Source organism: Nelumbo lutea, chromosome 3 (genome assembly GCF_056320005.1).
Source record: "Nelumbo lutea isolate HS-2025 chromosome 3, American lotus-T2T, whole genome shotgun sequence".
NCBI classification, from domain to species: domain Eukaryota; kingdom Viridiplantae; phylum Streptophyta; class Magnoliopsida; order Proteales; family Nelumbonaceae; genus Nelumbo; species Nelumbo lutea.
Window position 1 is genome coordinate 5,552,836 of NC_142686.1, and position 17,770 is coordinate 5,570,605.

The 17,770-nt window shown below is 38.0% G+C and overlaps 2 protein-coding genes across 2 annotated transcripts; both read left to right on the plus strand.

Annotated features, from left to right (window-relative positions):
• On the plus strand, positions 1–8,893 carry COP13 (Proteasome component (PCI) domain protein). The gene is made up of 11 exons (XM_088979076.1): positions 1–696; positions 1,563–1,678; positions 1,775–2,021; positions 5,115–5,172; positions 5,261–5,350; positions 5,689–5,754; positions 7,408–7,497; positions 7,729–7,887; positions 7,974–8,095; positions 8,346–8,418; positions 8,505–8,893. The coding sequence occupies exons 1-11, from the start codon at positions 512–514 to the stop codon at positions 8,571–8,573; spliced, it is 1,275 nt and encodes a 424-aa protein (XP_088835202.1). The 5' UTR covers positions 1–511; the 3' UTR covers positions 8,574–8,893.
• A 6,183-nt stretch (positions 8,894–15,076) lies between these two features.
• On the plus strand, positions 15,077–17,411 carry LOC148862545 (uncharacterized). Its single transcript, XM_088975451.1, has one exon. It carries the CDS (start codon positions 15,786–15,788, stop codon positions 17,115–17,117), a length of 1,332 nt encoding a protein of 443 aa, XP_088831577.1. The 5' UTR covers positions 15,077–15,785; the 3' UTR covers positions 17,118–17,411.
• Positions 17,412–17,770: the final 359 nt, after the last annotated feature.

Genomic DNA, 17,770 nt, shown 5'->3' on the forward strand with positions numbered 1-17,770 from the left:
TCCGCTGGTATTTTCTCAAAGGAGATGGGGATGGGGTACTTCAGTTGTGTAGAACGCTCGGTTCGGTTCGTTTTCACCCCGTTAGCACTATACAGATCAGAGAGCCAGTGGAGTCATTTGCAATAACTTTAACCACTAGGGTAGGGGTAGGGCACTACCCCAGATGTTCGTGGAACCGAAGCAGTTAGAAGTTAGAACAATTTGGGTGCCCAACCCATGTTCGACTATTTACCAAGCGAGGCCAGTTTCTGCCCAAGCCCACATTGAGCCCGGTCCCGGTGGCCGATGGGACGAGCGAATAACGGAGTAAGAGTGCGAAACTCCGAAGGTATAAGATAGTCTCACTCGGTCAGTAATCTCTCCCTTAGCTCCTAGTTCCTACGCCGGAGTTCCTGACTTGCGGCAAACGAAGGAGGGAAATAACTTGCTATTCTTTGTAAAATCTCTTCAGCTCGGCATTCGTCAGTGATTATAGTTTATTCATCAAGTCGTTCGGTTAACCTAATCTAACATGGAATCCATCGAAGCTTTGATCGCTCACATACAAGGGCTTTCGGGTAGCGTGGAGGATATTTCTCATCTTCACAATCTCTTGAAATTGGCCGAGGAATCTCTCCAATCTGAGGCGCCTCGATTATCTTCCTTCTTGGGGCAGCTTGACCCCGCTAAACATTCTCTAGGCTATCTTTATATCCTGTACGTTGCTTTCTTTCCAAGCTCTCTCGCTTTTGTACTTCCTGCTACTTGATGTTTTTCTTCTCCTTTTTTCAATTATGTGTTTTTATGCGTTTTGCCTGGTTCTTCGTGATATTCGTTTGCTTCTAGTCTTACTGGAAGTGGGTTTTGATGCATTGACATTTTGACAAACTAATCGGGTTAATTATGAAATGGGTTTTGTTCCTTTGATAGTGTAAACAAGTGCATGGAGCACATTATAGGCCTTCTTTTGTTGAATTCTAAACGAACGAACCTTTGTTTCCGTTCAGTTGGATACGGATTCGTTACGTTGCTGAATTTTGTGTTCTGACCCTTTTTTTTCTATGTATTTGAGTCGATTTTGGGTTGACTCGTTTTAGTAAGCATTAGTCATGTCGTTTTAGGGTTAGAGTACCTTAAAGAGCATGTTGTTATGTCCTGGATGCTATGGAATTACAATTCAGTTATATAAGGAGATAAGTATTCTACGAAGAAGAAGTGATACCAATTGCTAGGATACTGAATTTGATGCATGTAATACGGTACAAAGTAATCTACTGTTATCATTGGTAGACCTGCTATAGCTGGATCTTTAGCCTAAATATAAAGAATCATTTGCGGTTGTAAATGATATTGTTTCAGTTTAATTCTTAATTTCCTGCATAAGAAATTGGCTTTGTTCAGTTCTCAGCTTTATTCATTTTCCTGACATTCTTTCTTAGTAATATGTAACAATAAGTATGTCTTTGGAAAGAAAGGAAAATTGAACAAAATCATTGGATATAAATGAAACTATGTATATGGTCTACTTTGTTTTCTGGTTATTTGATCGAACTATATGCTTTTCTGGTGTTTGTGGTTGACAGGGAGGCATACACTTCTGCTCCAATAGCAAGAGAGCAACCTAGTGAATTCCTTGTGTCCATCTCTACCTTTATCAGTTCTTGCTTAGCAGAGCAGATACGTTTGGCACCTGATAAATGTATTGAACTGTTCACCACAAAATAAATCTATTCACCACAGTCAGATTGCCTAATCGTTCTACATTGGCCTAAGAATTGGCTTCTTGTAATTGCAGTTGTATCTGTTTGCAAGAGGTTCAAGGATCAAGTTCTGCTGCTTCAAGAACCGTTACGAGGCATAGCTCCCATGCGTACAGCTGTACAAAAGCTTCAGTCTTCTCCTGAACATTTAACTGCTTTGCATCCAGATTTTCTCCTTCTTTGTTTATTGGAAAAGAGCTATAAAACCGGTTTAGGTATTTTGAAGGAGGATATCTTTGAGATTGATCAACCAAGGGACTTCTTCCTATATTGCTATTATGGGTAATATCTCTAGCTTTTTTCTACATTGCTGTTATGGGTAACTGTTAGTTTTGCTGCCATGTGTACTATAATAAATAATCTGTGCTGGGAAATCACCTTTAAGAAGGTTTCGTCCAAAGTTTTCCTGAATCCCACTTTTTAAACGAGTAATGGCATGCCATTTACATATAAATTGCAACAAACGGGAAAAAGGAAATTTTGTTATTACTATCAAATGATACTTCACTTTTCAAGGAATTTCCTTATTTGAAGCATTATTTAGTGGTTACTAAATATTGGATTGCATGCTATATTTGAAGATCTATTCTCCTTGTCCAGGTAACAATAATAAAAATGAAAAAAAAACTAATATTGTTCCTAATGGGGGGAAGCCCTCCAAAGGTAGTCAAGGCATTTGGGGAGTACTTGGTCATTTTTTGCTTCTCTAGGTGGATAATGTTTGATAAAACAATGCTAAGTTTCATAAATCTCATCCTAAGGTTTGTGAAAATTTTTGGAGAACCTTGAGTTATAAATGTTTTTAGGAGTAAGAAAAGGAATATAATAATGAATTATTCAAAGCCAATTTAGGGATGAAATTTCCTTAGAGCTGAGCTCTTTGTTCTTACAAGGATTAAAGTTAGCTTTTTCATTAGGTTGGAATGCTATGGTTGTAGCAAGGACTTTTAGGCAGTAATTGGATGCTTGTCCAGAAACCCTTGAGATCCATCTTGAACAGCTCATCCATGCCTTTCCCAACTCCCAATATAAGCAAATGGCATTGTGAATTCCTTAACGTTCTCAAAATCTTGCAATTTATGATACAATTCACAATTTGAACCATGCATCTCAAGGGTTTTGATTTGAATCTTATGTCCAAATCCCTTTTTTGCAAAAATCTTAAGATTTTGTTTGAATCCTTCGATTTGACTCATAAATCTTATGATTTATGTGATTTTTTCAATTCACTACAATTCAAATAAATTCAATTAAGAATTAGTTTTCTATTGCATTTTTTTGTTTATAATTAGTTTTCGTCAAAGGAGACTTGTTTTAAAGCCCTTACTAGAAAATTCATTATTTATGTTATTTAATACCAAACATTAAGTTTATTTTCTATCACATGTAGGTTGAAGGCATTGTATGTAGGTTGATTAAAAATAAAGACATTGTATGTAGATTATTGACTTTCAAGTCAAACTTGATTATATCATCTTAGGCTTCTACCGCACAAGTGGTAAATTCTATTGTTTTAGGAATAATTTTATGATTTATGATACAATTCACGATTCAATTCAATTCAACTTTCTCTATGATTTTCGGTACAATTATGATTTTCAGAACATTTGTGAGGGTGGTGGGCTCTAGGCTTGGGGATTATGTTTATACTTTATAATGCTCTGGTTGCAGTAAGGACTTTGAGGCAGTGATTGGATGCCTGTCCAGGAATTCTAAGTCCCTAGCGCCTTAGACACCATATGAGAGATGCTGAGGGTTTGGATTCCTTGTATATGATGTTCTGGGGGCGGTGGGCTCCAGGCCTAGGGATTATGTTATAAGATGTGTTGTATGTATCACTTTTTTATCATGTTTCAAATTTTCAATCAGCTTTCTGTTGTGCATTTTTCTCCGCCAGGCATTCCTTGGGCTGGGAATTCTCCCTATATTTATGAATAAATACATTCTGATTTTGTTATTGATCAAATAAAGAAAATCAGAGAACCTTTGTTGGGTATCTTGAAAAATACCTGCCTGTGGGGCATGGGTGAAATGTCCTGAACATGTTTTCTCTTTGAGACACTCTGGAAGAATTTGTTGCACCCTTTCTCTTGCATTTCCTGTTTCCTTGTGAAGTTTAGTGGCACTTCATCAAGCTATTTGGGTGGAAATGGATTATAGTTGACATGCATCCACTCATCTCTCATTGTTGCTTGGCCTGCTAGGGGCTTTAAAAACAAATGATATATGTTTTGGAGGCATGCATCTTTTAGGATATATTGATGCATTTGGAGGACCATAGGAAGATTTTTGTAACGACAAAGGGTTTCTGGTTTCAGGTAATAAGGGGAAAGTAGAATAGTTCATATACTTTTAAAGCTTCTCATTTTCAATGATTTTCAACCTTTTTTTCTGTACCAACCAAAACATCATTATCTTTGGCATCTCTGTCATATAGAGTTGTATACGCTGTATCAGAGTTTCATTAGGCATATGAGACTCAACTTGAGCCCCTCAAGGAAAGGCTCAAGACATAGTTGTAAAGGTGTCAATTGTCAAAACAAAGCTAGGCAACAAGGCCTAGGCAATGGTTTTTGATTTTTTTAATAGAAAAGATTCTAGATCTTATGTTAACTCCTTAGTTTTTATGTGGCATAATGAGCATCTGTATTGAAAAAAAAAAAGAAAACAATTATCTTTTCTAGATAGCAATAAATTTCATGCCAAAACATTGAAAATCTTCATATCTTTAAGAGAATGTCATTCAAAATCTATATCAATATCCCAAGCACATTTTTAATGAAATAAGTATTAATAGAGCATAGAGCAATTGCAAACTAAAAGCAAATTAGCAAATTAACCAATTAAACAACAAATCACTGATGTAAACTTATAACTCATGGCAAGTTCAGATTTTGGAAGTGGATATGATAAACCAGATTGGATGTAACATTGTGATACTCTTATAGCCTTATCTCAATGGCTCAAGCTTCTTCCCACATGGTGATTTTCAGCTGAATAGTGCCTTCTTACTAGCAAAACGGAGGGGAAAAAAGGAATTGTTATGTAGGCTTTCTCTTAAGTTCTGAGTGACCAAAAGATCAATGCAGAAGAAAAAGAGTGAAAGGGGGGAGGGGGGGATTATTTCAGAGAGTCCATGTTCTCATTGGTAGAGATAGGCAGAGCCCCTGCGAAAGTTTTAATGCTGGCTGCCAACCTGACACAACCTTCCTTTATCCAGGCTTGGGGGGGCAATCTAAGACAAGCCACATGGGCAGAAATGATCACTCCTGTGGTTGAATTTTATTTCATTGTTTTATCTATGACTGCAGGCTTTTGTGGCTTTACCCTATAATTTTTGCTGCTAACAGTATTTTATATTTGATATAATGATAGGGGGATGATATGCATAGGCCAAAAGCAATTCCGCAAAGCCATGGAGCTTTTGCACAATGTATGTAAATGATTTCCAGTCAAATTGGCTAACTTCCAGTTTACTTAATTTAACAAATTCAATTACCTGTGTTCTTTTTTGGTTGTAGGTTGTTACTGCACCAATGCCAACTACAAATGCTATAGCTATTGAAGCTTACAAAAAATACTGTTTGGTTTCCCTCATTCTTAATGGGCAGGTTTGCTAATGCTTCTGTTATCCACCTTCAATCTTAGCTTGAATTAAGATTTACTTAATTATATTCTTGGTGTGTTCATCATTTCATATTTGTTTATTGAACCCATTTGATATCCAAATTAAAGTCAACATGGAAAAGGACGAAAAACTTGACAAATAGTTTTCTCCTTCCTTTATAATATCACTACCATTGATCTGTTTGTTTGTTGGTCTGATACCCTGCATTGACAAAATTTGATTTTCCTGCACATCTATTGACTGATTAGTGTTGTTTCAACTTTCTTCAGCATTATTAGTCAAATAATCTCTTTCATTAAGTTTCATAGCTTCCTGTCACAGTTTTCAACTACTCTACCAAAGTATACTTCTTCAGTTGCACAAAGGAGTCTAAAGAACTTTTGTCAGGTAAGTCTGAAAACCAACAAAATGTCTCCTCAGATGTGAACTTTTTCTTTCTTTGGCAAATCTCATTTATATCCTCTCCTCTACATTCTTTTGCAATCTTGATGTTATTCTTTTGTATAGTTGGTCTAGTGGAGTATTTCCTACATGCTTGATGCAATTCCTTCAGCTCTGTTGCAAGTTAATATGCATAACATTCTTCCATAACTTCTAAAGATAGGACTTCTAATGTTTCACCATCATGCTGATCGGCTTAAAGTCTTAAACAATTTTAGACTTAGGCATATTGGTAGGCTAATCTTCTGTGCTTGACTTTCCTCTTATTGTTGTGTTGGTCATCTGTCTCTAGCAGGCTGGACTGCCACTGTCTGATCACCATGCTGGTTGATGCAAATAAGGACATACGGAGGCATACAAATAGAAATGTATTAGTTTTTTAGTTGGATTTTGTAGATCCTACCATAGAGAAGTGTATATGAAATATCTAATTGCGATCCTTTCTCATAAAATGTATGGGCTAAGTCATGAAATTATTATTTTACGTTTAGGAAACCTTTTGTGGATTTTCTGCCCTTAGTTTAGAAATAATATTCACCTAAACAATACTACCTGTTTTCATGTTTATTTGAAATGGGCTCAACTTTGTTTCTACCTGCTTCTACTCAATGATTCAGTGCAGGAAATCTGCATTCAAAAAAGTCTGGCATTTTCTACATGCTGCTTATTTATCTAAGTTTTATATTGTTGTTCCAGGCTACATAGTTTCCACTGCATGCATGCATATTAGTTTATTGCAAGCTTCCTTTTCATGAAAGATCATTTTTGCATTTGGCAGCACAAATATAATTCTTGGGGTCACTCTGTTCACAAGGATCATATTGCAGCTTTGCTATTGTGATGTTTGTTGTGGCTCCAGATAGAAGGAGCAAATGTCGTTTCCATATGGGACTAGTCCTGATGGAATTTTAGTCTAGGCTGAGTTCCAATCCATCTTTTATCGTTACATTGGTGCTATTGTGATATGAGATACATAGACACATTAATACCTATATACTATGAGGGATTTGAATTTTGAACCAAGATGGTTATGACATATACTGTATATATTTGAGTTCAGTATTGACCACCAAGTTTCACGTTGGAAGTTTGGAACCAAGAGGCTAATCTTTAATTTTTTGGTGCATTACCCAAGTTCATGTGAACTAATAATCCCAACTTGACATGTGGTTGACTGGTCTATGTTGGCACCTACAATGGTCATATACATGGGTGATCCTATATTGTGTTAACTTTTGATTGGCCAGTCTGATTACGATTTCAGTGGTCCTAACTGCCTAGTGTTTTCTTGTTTATGAATTCCTATCAACTTTATGCCCAGTAATCTTTATTGGATGGTTATGTTGTTAGGCTAGATGATTTTTAGGCCTTAGCCTTACCAATTTGGTAGGCTGTATCAGTGCTTTGTATGACTTGTATTACATCCATTTTTAATAGGAATTTCTCCTTTCCACACATATTAGGTGGCCCTTCCCATGTACAATGTGTAATTTTGTATTTTCTTGAACTTATTAGTGTGCATATATACACCCTGTTATCTATATTTGCAGCATCATGGAAATTTGATAAATTATACTATACATTCAAATCCTGTTGCAGCCTTACGTTGACTTGGCAAATAGTTATAGCAGTGGTAAAATTTCAGAGTTAGAGAGCTGTATCGAGATAAACAAGGAGAAATTTGAATCTGTGAGTCCTCTTCTATTTTACTCTATTGTATATATTTTGTAAGTCCTTTGAACATTGAATTATGAGATCCTTGTGGAGACAATTCAGGAGAGTTGTAACCTTCCATTACATTTAGTGACATTCCATTGGAAAGTTTCTGGTGTTCTGCGAACAGAAAGGCAACTGTTTTCCTCAAAACCACAGATCTTACCGTTGGAAATCTTCATCTAAAAAGCTTGATTTTTCTTCCAGGACAACAATCTTGGCTTGGTGAAGCAGGTTGTATCTTCTCTATATAAGAGAAATATCCAGAGATTAACACAGACATACTTGACTCTTTCACTTCAAGATATTGCCAACACAGTGCAACTGAATACCCCCAAGGAAGCAGAGATGCATGTTCTCCGGATGGTAAGTTCTGAACTTTGTTCCATGCTGTCTTGTCATTTATTTTGGGGCCTTTCTGTTGAGTATGATTTCTTGCTCTCATTCCTCAGATCCAAGATGGTGAGATATTTGCAACAATCAACCAGAAAGATGGGATGGTCAGCTTCCATGAGGATCCTGAGCAATATAAGACATGTGAGATGATAGAGCATATCGACTCGTCAATTCAGAGGTATTCAATCCTACAAGCATTAGCAAGCTGGCTCATGAATCTTCTGTTTAAGCAGTACACTGAAATCATATGTTCTGGGATGTTGTAGCTCAGTATGCAACAACTATTTTCCTTTATATTGTATTTTGTACATGTGCACTCAGTGGATGCCATCCGTTAAATCTCTTTGACAAATCAATATAATCAGAAGAGAACTGGACTTAAGTATGCCTATGAGCTGAAGGGATCAATGACTCTACTGTGTTCTCAGGATAATGACATTGTCCAAGAAGCTGAGTGCTGTAGATGAACTCATTTCATGTGATCCTGCTTACCTGGCGAAGGTATGCCCCATCATGAATTTTCTTTCCTTGCCAATTCTGTAATGATTTACATTCCTTGCTGTTAATCAAATCTTGCTTGTGTTCAGGCTGGGAGGGAGCGGCAGAGATTTGATTTTGATGACTTCGATACTGTCCCTCAGAAATTCAACTTGTAATGTGAACTTAAATGGCAACACATATTTTGGAGATTACTCTGATATGAACGTAAAGCCCACAAAAGGAGCATAAAAGAATGCTAAATGATGATCAAGGCAATGATGTTGATAACCAAGTTAATATTGGTCTTATTAGGATATACATTGTTAAAAGAGGTTGCAGAAATTCGTATTTTATTCATTATCTTTTCCATGTTGGGATTACGGCCATGCTTTGATTCTGTTCAAAGCATCACTTGATTGAATTTTGTATTTGGACCTTGTGTAGATTTATGAACGATTATGGGAGGAAATAGATACAAAGGCGTTTAAGTTGTGCATAGGTAGATTGGCCAAAAAGATAATTGTATTCATGATGAAAGTTTTTAATAGAAAGCATTGTCATGGATAAAAGGACAGGATTCAGGGTTCAGAACCATGGATGTGCGGAGGTTGCCAAATGCCAACAGGCCAGAAATATCTTGCTACTGAAGGGTTGGCCAAAGAGATAGGATCAGTTCATGGTGAAAAGTCCATGTCACGGAATGGTGACGCCTTGTGCATTTTAAGCATGTTTTGAAAACCGGACTGGATTGTTGGACCAGTTGACCTAGGAACCTATCAGCCAACCGGTTCTGTTTCACCCTAGACCTTTTTGGGCCAAAATCCGTTGACATGGTTAGTGATCTGTTGACCCGGGTGCTTGACCCATAGACATGGACAACGGTTTTTGGCTATTTTTATTTTTATTTTTATTTTTATTTTTATTTATTTTTTAATCAGAACAGGTTGTCCATTCGAATAAGATGATTGGACCGTTTTGCCCAAAAACCCGTGGTCGAAATCCGCAATTCCCTATGCCTTGCATGTACAAAGATGCCATGCCATAGGTACTTTAAATAGGAAAAAGAATGAAGTACTACTTATGATGTGCTAGATGTTCATGTATGTTAAACACTTAAAATAGAGATCACTACCTCAAATCTTCTCCTTATTTCAGTTTTCTCACGTCCACTTCGACAATTCCAGATCTTTAGAGCGAGAACGACGATAAACTGAATTAGAGACTGAAGAGAGCGTGAGCCAGAGTTGGAGAGGCAGAGACAATGGTGGAGCCTGGGAGGAGGAGCCAGACAGGAGAGGAATTGTAGATGGTTTCTTTGAATTCAGACTTCAACCGTGCATTGGAAGCGTTTTTATGTGAGGATGGCTTTGTGAGGACGAATTTGGAATTTGATTTCATTATCAATGGGCTTGGCAATGACGAGAGTGGGACCATCCACAAAATAGCGTGGAAAGGGATGGACCACACCACAATTTATCGTTAACAATATTTTCTCGTGGATGGTCAACATCATGGTATGGACAGTTTTGGGAATGTTTCAGTGTAATGCACATGCGTTGTATTGGCCCAATTACTCTTATTTTATTTAACCTTTTAATAATTTTTAATTTTTAATATTTTATCAATAAAATAATAAATTTTAATGTTAATTCTAGCACAAGTCCGATGGTTCTCCTTCTCAACTCTTTTTTTATTATTTAAATATTAATTTGTTAATATTTTTATCAATAAAATAATATTTAAAATATTAATTTTTAAATTTTTAATATTTAAAATATTATTTTTAATTATTTAAAAAATGCATTTGTTGTCTACATATTGTTGCATTATTTTCAATTTATTTACCATATAAAATGCAAAAATTAGACATTTAGGATTTACTGATAGATATCCAAAAAAATGTATATGAGATATATGGAATAAAAAAGTGTAGTGTGGACCATACCTACATAATGCCACCATGGGTGTGGACTGGTATGGTCCGCACAATCTATTCATAGTTCAGAACAACTGTGGACTATGGTGTGGTGTGGATTTATGTACTTATTCACAAGGTACTAAACTGTGATTCGTCCAGATTTGGCTTTCTCGATAAACAAGGTTGCTCAATACATGTCCAAGTCCACTGTTAATCATTGGGCTGCTGTAAAGCATATCTTACGGTACATTAAGCACACCCACACCCTGGGTCTCCACTTCTCCATTCTCGCTCCACTCAACTTCATGGCTACAGTGACTCAGATTGGGTCGGGTGCTTAGATGATCGACGCTCTCATGGAGGATATTGTATCTACTATGGGCCTAATCTCATCTCCAGGCCCTCCAAGAAACACTCCACAATATCCAGATCAAGTACGGAAGCAAAGTACAGGTCTCTTGCAATACCGGTGCAACTTACTTAACCTCTAATTTCATTCATCATTCCCGTAGCAAACATGTTGAGCTAGATTTTCATTTTGTTCGGGACAAGGTTCAGCCTCACCTCCTTGAAGTCGTTTTCCCACCACCATTGATCAGACAACTAATATCTTCACCAAACCCCTCCATGTTCAGCGCTTTACATTCTTACGTGACAAGCTCTTCCTGATCACAAGCACGGCATTGCTTGAGGGGGCGTGTTAGCGTTACCCGAGCTCTCACGTAACCCATGCAATAATCCACCTAGATAAGGTTTATCCTCTTGGAGTTTTTGTATATCTCGAACTCTATCTCAGACAATAGAGTTATCTTGTGTCTCTATCTTAACCGATGGAGTTATCTTGTAACCTGCATTTAAGTCATTGATAAGCTGTGATAATACATCGAGTATTCCTCCGAAATTATTCTCTTCACCAGTCGGATTTCCTTCCCCCATTTATCCCATCGATTGCATAGCCCAAAGTTCTAATGAAGAAGACAAACACCCCCCATGCACATTCAACGGTGCATTGGGAAACATGACAAGTATGAAAGGTATTCCCAATGCACGGTTGGATGTGTATGGTGACCTCATCCGGACTTATCACCAGATGTGCATAGGATTATTTTTGAAGACCACATAATTTAATTTAAAACAAAATTAAATTAAAATTAAATTCAACCTATTTGCACTTTGGTGCAGTTATGCTAAATGCAAATGAAATTTGCATTACAACCAAACTGAGCCTAGTGAATAAAGGCATGTCTAGATATGAAATTTATTCACATATTTGCAAATATCAAATGGAAAAGTATGTTTAAATTAACTAGTTAGGGAGTGTTTGTCAATGTGAATAGTTTTGTTTTCTAAAACAAAAACATCTGTTACATCAATAAAAATACATTCCTTTTGCTGACATTGCAATTCCTTTTAGAAAATAGGGAAAATTCCTTATCAATACCCTCTACTTTGGCTCGAGGGATAATTTGGTTCCCTAACTTTAAAATGCAACAATTCAGTACCCAAACTTTCAAAATGTGACAATCCAATACCCGAATTCTAGATTATTCTGTACCCTAATTCTCTTTATCAACTATCCAAACATTGACAATAAAATGAACAGTCCTAAATTATAGATTCTTCTAAACAGTCACCGACTTTTTTGAATAGAAGAGGCTAGGATTTGGGACATTTCAGTTTTTTATCAATGTTTGGATGGTTGATAAAAAGAACTAAATGGCATTTCAATGGCATTTTTGACTTTTCAAATGTCATTTAATGGCTAATTAACGGACTGGTTAACGACAGATAATGGATTGTCACATTTTGAAAGTTCAGGTACTAGATTGTCGCATTTTAAAGTTCGGAGACCAAATTGTCACTCGAGCCAAAGTAGAGGGTATTGATCGGGAATTTTTCCTAGAAAATATAACCATTCACATCAACAGACACCTATATAGCTGGTATTAAGAAACCTCATATCACTCAAGATAGCAATTTACAGATTATCAAAAAAAATCAATCCCTTGAGATGTCAAAGCCTTGTATGGATTGCCGCACAATTAGGGGGAAATGCTCAATTTTAGGTGGTGTCAATTGGACAGATTTTTGTACAATCCAATCTGGTCCAGTTTGAGTTAATTACAGATGGACCAAGTCCAATCTACTCCAATGAATATTTTGGACCGGTCCAATTTAATTTTGGATGGCCCAGTCCAATCAATTTGGTTTTAATTTAGATTGATTCAATTCAATGTGTTATTGGTCAGTCCAATCCCTACAATTTGATTTTGATTTAACCCAAAACCGGTCCATTAACAACCGACCCTAATTATATTTAGGTTTGATGAAAGTTAGGGGTGCAAATGGACCGGATTGTAATCTGATCTGATATGATGTATGATTCTATTTTGTTAGATTCGGATATCCCCATTTCAGATCTTTAGATCGGATTGAATAATAGAATCTTATAAAAAAATGGATCGAATTCAGATCACCCCCTAACCGATCCAAGAGGATCCAATCCGATATATATGTTTTAAGGTCGGGCTCGAGTTAATCATAAACTTTGATCCAACCCGCCTGATTTGCACCCCTAAAAACAGAATGGTACCATAGTGCGATAATCACACATGGAGAGAAAGTGGAGTCAAGCAGCTGATTGGCTTGAAAACAAACGTCATATCTGTGGAGAGCTGATGTTTTCTACCGATACCCTCATTCATTATATTGGGTCAAAGTATCGAGACATAATGAATCAATGAATATCATCCTTTTGAATCGTATGATTTTCACTTGTTCGATGCTTTGAAAAAGTTATCACTGCATTAGTTCTCTTAATGTCGTTTTCTTATTGCATGGAATACATGGTGTCTTCCGGATCACCCTAGTCGTATGTTATATATTTGGTTCTTTAGTGCATGCTTAGCTAGTTAGTAGTTAGTAGTATTGTCTCTCTTCTATGTCGGCTCATACTTGTTCACACCTTTACTATCCCAATTTATATTCTCTTGTCAATTGCCATGCATGCATCCCATCACTAACCAATCAGAATTTATCAAAATTCACAGTTTTTTTTTTATTTAGTAGGTATTTGGCATTAATGTTGTTTCTTTGAAAAACTGGCATCACATCTGAAATCCATTTTTTTTGGAATATGCATGATGTTCTTGGACCATGTCTTGGAAATTGGGAAATGTGTGGTATGAGAAAAATGCCTTTCGGGTTTCTTTTTTCCCTTTCTTCTACTGTTGTTAGCAATAGTATGCTGACATAGCATTTAAAAACACCTATGTGGCAGCTAGACCTGTTCATGGGCTGGGTAGCCCGAGGGCTGGCCTGACCCGGCCCGTCTTAAATAAGGCTTGACAAAATTTTAAGCCCACGAGCTTAGGCTCAGGCTTGGGCCTGAAAAATAGGCCCAATTATTTTTCGGGCTGGGCTCGGGCTCTCCCAAACAAAACCTAGCCCGAATTCGAGCGTGGTCCAATATATTAAATATATAACAGAAATATAAAATATATGTTAATAATACTTAATATATATTATATAATAATAAAATTAATAGCAAAATAAAGTATTACATATGTTAAGTGTATAAAATATTATGTTATTAATATTGTTATAAAATATCTATCAAAATCAGGCTTTGGGCTCGGGGTCAAGATCTAGGCCCGATGGTCAGGCCAGGCCTACTAGTTTTCTGTTTATAAAAAGACAAAACTCGGCCCATCCCGACCCATGAACAGGTTTAGGGGGTACCAAATACAAAACCTGAAAAAATAGAATAACCCATAAATTTTGATGAATTCTCGTTGGCCAATGTGCAACTTAGCACAAAATCTTTTAAGTTTTGGAGATATAGCTCGAAATCGGGACCCCTATTGGTTTGTTTTCCAAACAGCATGAGGTGTTTCTTGGCCATTTGCACACTGTTCAATCACCTAAACACTTCATACACGTTCCATGTTGTTAAACCAAGCCAGCTACAATGTCAGTACATTTATGTTAGACATGTATCTTTGTTATTGAATTTTTTGCTACATATATGGAATACCTTTTCCTTCTTGTTTTTTCATTTATTTGAAAGTATGTAGATTTTCTAAGAAGTAAGAGCACACAGAACAACTAGCTTAAAACAAATTAATGTTCTAATTGGAAAGGTTGTCAAGATCACCCAATTATGCTAGATCCTGCAGTCTGATTACTTTAGGGCTCATAAAAGTTGACAGTGTTTTATTATATAAGTAAATATGAGGAGATTATTGACTAAATTCCATGGACCCTCCCTCCAATAACTCCAAGGGTCCGGCACTTAGCTCCTTCTTCGTTTCTTTCTTTCTTCTTTGGCATATTCTCCCTCTGTAGGATGATATTTTTGCCCATTTTCATTGACTTTGTTAAAATGGAGTGGTTGCTGAAAATGAAGATATGTCATATCCATCAAAATGGTATCTTAATACCACCCAAATGTTCCTCTTTCTCTCTCTCTCTCTCTCTCTCTCTCTCTCTCTCTCTCTCTCTCTCTCTCTCTCTCTCTCTCTCTCTCCCTCTCCATGATCAAAATACTTTTGAACCAGTCCGACGAGGCCGGAGAGTAATAAAGCCATTCATTCAACCATGCATTCTTTTGGTAACAGCAGAGATCCTTCCATTAGTATCTTTGAGGTTCTATCACCCTAAAACATGTACTTCATCACTATTAATGAGCCATCTATCCAAATTAAGTACGATAGATAAGAGGATTTTGGTTCATCTGGGAAATCAAAGTTTCAGATATATATACATAGGTTGCTTTTCTGATGGCGAAAATGGAAGAACAGCTGCGGCTGAGTGATGCAGAAGAAACGGAAAATTAAAAGCACGTCCGACTGCTGCATGAAATGTTCTTCGGTAAAAAAAAAGCTTTAATTTCGGAGTTCATGCAGGAAACGTGTTCATTTCTTCTTTTTTGTTTTTTTTTTTCTCTTTTCTAGTTTCTTCTTACTTTACAGTGGAGCACTTTGTACAGTCTTCATTCGGATGAGTGAGAGAGGGGGAAGGCCCCTGAAGCAAGGCAAACAACGAAGAAGCGGGAGAAGCAAGGAAAACAGAATCGAGGTGGAGCAAGCAAAGTCAGATTCATGGTGATCGAACATCCAAGACAGCAACGGCTTAATTAGCTTTTCTTTTTCTTTATTCTTGTTGATTCATGAAATGTCATCACAATTGACAAGAGCGATCGATCGAGCGCCTGAGATGTTCACTTTCTGACGTGTAGGTTCGAGCTGTCTCCGTTTCGGAATCTGATGCATTCCTTTTCTTTTCTTTTCTTTTCTTTTCTTTTTCTCACTCTGTCGCTAGCTTGCTCTCTTCCTTAATTAGTACTCCTGTTACTAGTCACTGCTCACTATAAATAAGGCAAACTTGGAGATTTTTCTATCATCGATTTTTATTTGGATTTGTAGTCTATACTGTATCCCAGCTAGCTACAGGCTACAGCCTCGTGATCATGGAAAACCAGCAGCCTGCTCCCTCTCGTCCCTTGTTCCGTCTGCTTTCCCAAATTCGGACGACGGAACCTCCACCCCCACCCCCTCCTCAGCCTCCGGCAATCCAGACAAGGCCTACTCTCGTCCGCACAGCATCACTCCAGGCCATTAGGCTTCCTCCACCTGCAACCCAACCACAACCTGAGCCTCAGCCTCAACCACGGGAACCAGCAACTCCACCTACAACCCAGCCACAACCTGAGCCTCAGCCTCAGCCACGGGAACCAGCAGCTCCACCTACAACCCAGCCACAACCTGAGCCCCAGCCTCAACCACGGGAACCCGCTCCACCTACTGTCGCTCTCGCTCCTCCAACACAGCAGGTAGCCGTAGCGACATCATCTCCAAAGGCCACAGCCTTACCGCGGTCTTCTTCGTTGTCTCCATCTCCTAAACCCAAAACGTCAACATCGGCCACTTCTTCGCTGCCAACCTCTCCAGTGATCGATACATCCTCTGCTTCGCGGCAACCTCTTCCTCCTCCAGCGATAACCAAAACATCGTCTTCCTCTCTGCCGACGTCCCCGAAACCCGAAGCCGTTACTCAAATGCACCCTTCCCCATCCAATAAATCTCCTAAGATCATCAAGCCTTCCGAACAAACCCCACCGCAGTCCCCCAAACCCAAACCTTCGGCACCTCCCCCGTCTCCTCTGTTATTGCCGTCACCCCAACTAAAGCCCGAGCCGGAACCCGAGCCAAAGCCTGTAGTGGTGGCTGAGCAGAAGAATGTGCTTGTTCAAGAACGTAGGACAATGCCGGGGATTAACAATGCTGGAGAGGGTAAGCCAACCTCAGCCCAGAACGGGAAGGAGGGAGGAGGCAACGGCGTGAAAGACGTAAATAGCAAGGACAAAGAGAAGGATGCTCGTAAGAAGACGGAGAGGAGTTCTGAGGAAGTGGGTATGAAGGTGATAACACTTACAGGTGAGAACAAGGGCGCTGTCATGGAACTCGGTTATTCCAACAGGAAGCAGCAGGACCTATACATAAGGAATCCCCACCGCCTTGGATCCACAAGCCATGGCGATCAATCACAGTCGGAACGCAGCAGTAGCGACGAGGAAGGGAAGATGAAGAGAAAGGACAAAGCAGTGCCGAAATCATCAGCACAGAGCCTACCCATATCTGCCTTCATCAATAGTAACGTACAGGGTGTCAATAACTCCATTCTCTTCAATAGCTCCTTCGCCAGCCATGATCCAGGGGTTCACCTCTACTTCTCCAGAAAGCCAGTCCAGAACCAAGTGATACAGCAGGCCAAGGACCACAGCCATGGTCGACACGCTTAAGCAAGGCAAAGAGATTCTCGTACGTTCGGGTTCGGGCACCCCACACCCATCATTAAAAAAATAACACTTCGCATTATAATTTATATTATTACATGAAGGAATGATACATGGAATGAGTTAATATTATAGAATGTGAAGGCTGATGAGTTTTACTTTTAGTGGTATGAGTTTATGTATTCGGTATTCCTACCCTACCCATATTGCCATTAATATTTTCATGTCTCTTATTCAGCAGTTGTTATCGATTCCTGAATATAATAAAATTCGTCCAATGCCATTGATTTGAGAGCTGAAGCCACTGTGTTATGTTCTATTATTTCATGTGCAGGTAAAAGTATATATATCTATATATGCTGCAATTCAATCGAGTTTCAATCAAATATAAAGTGAGGTTCGAGTTTGATTAAGTTTGATTTGAGCTTTAGGCTGTGTTTGTTTGGAATGTAAATCTCATTAATGTAAAACCCTATCCATGGAGTTTCACGTCAAACCGTTGGAAAAGTGAACATTGAAAAATGTGACTATCCATGTGTTATACAACATTGCTTTTATAAATGTAGGTTTTTACATCGTTTTACGATGCAAACCAAACTTCCACGTCGACAAAACTTATCTGCTGATAACATTTTATACTGCATCCACACTCCACGAAA

Bases quoted from the DNA above. Each gene is read 5' to 3' on its own strand.
- COP13 (XM_088979076.1), top strand. From the start codon at position 512: ATGGAATCCATCGAAGCTTTGATCGCTCACATACAAGGGCTTTCGGGT. The intron at 5,351-5,688 runs GTTTGCTAATGC...TTCCTGTCACAG, and splicing joins CCCTCATTCTTAATGGGCAG to TTTTCAACTACTCTACCAAA. The intron at 8,419-8,504 runs GTATGCCCCATC...GCTTGTGTTCAG, and splicing joins ATCCTGCTTACCTGGCGAAG to GCTGGGAGGGAGCGGCAGAG.
- LOC148862545 (XM_088975451.1), top strand. From the start codon at position 15,786: ATGGAAAACCAGCAGCCTGCTCCCTCTCGTCCCTTGTTCCGTCTGCTT.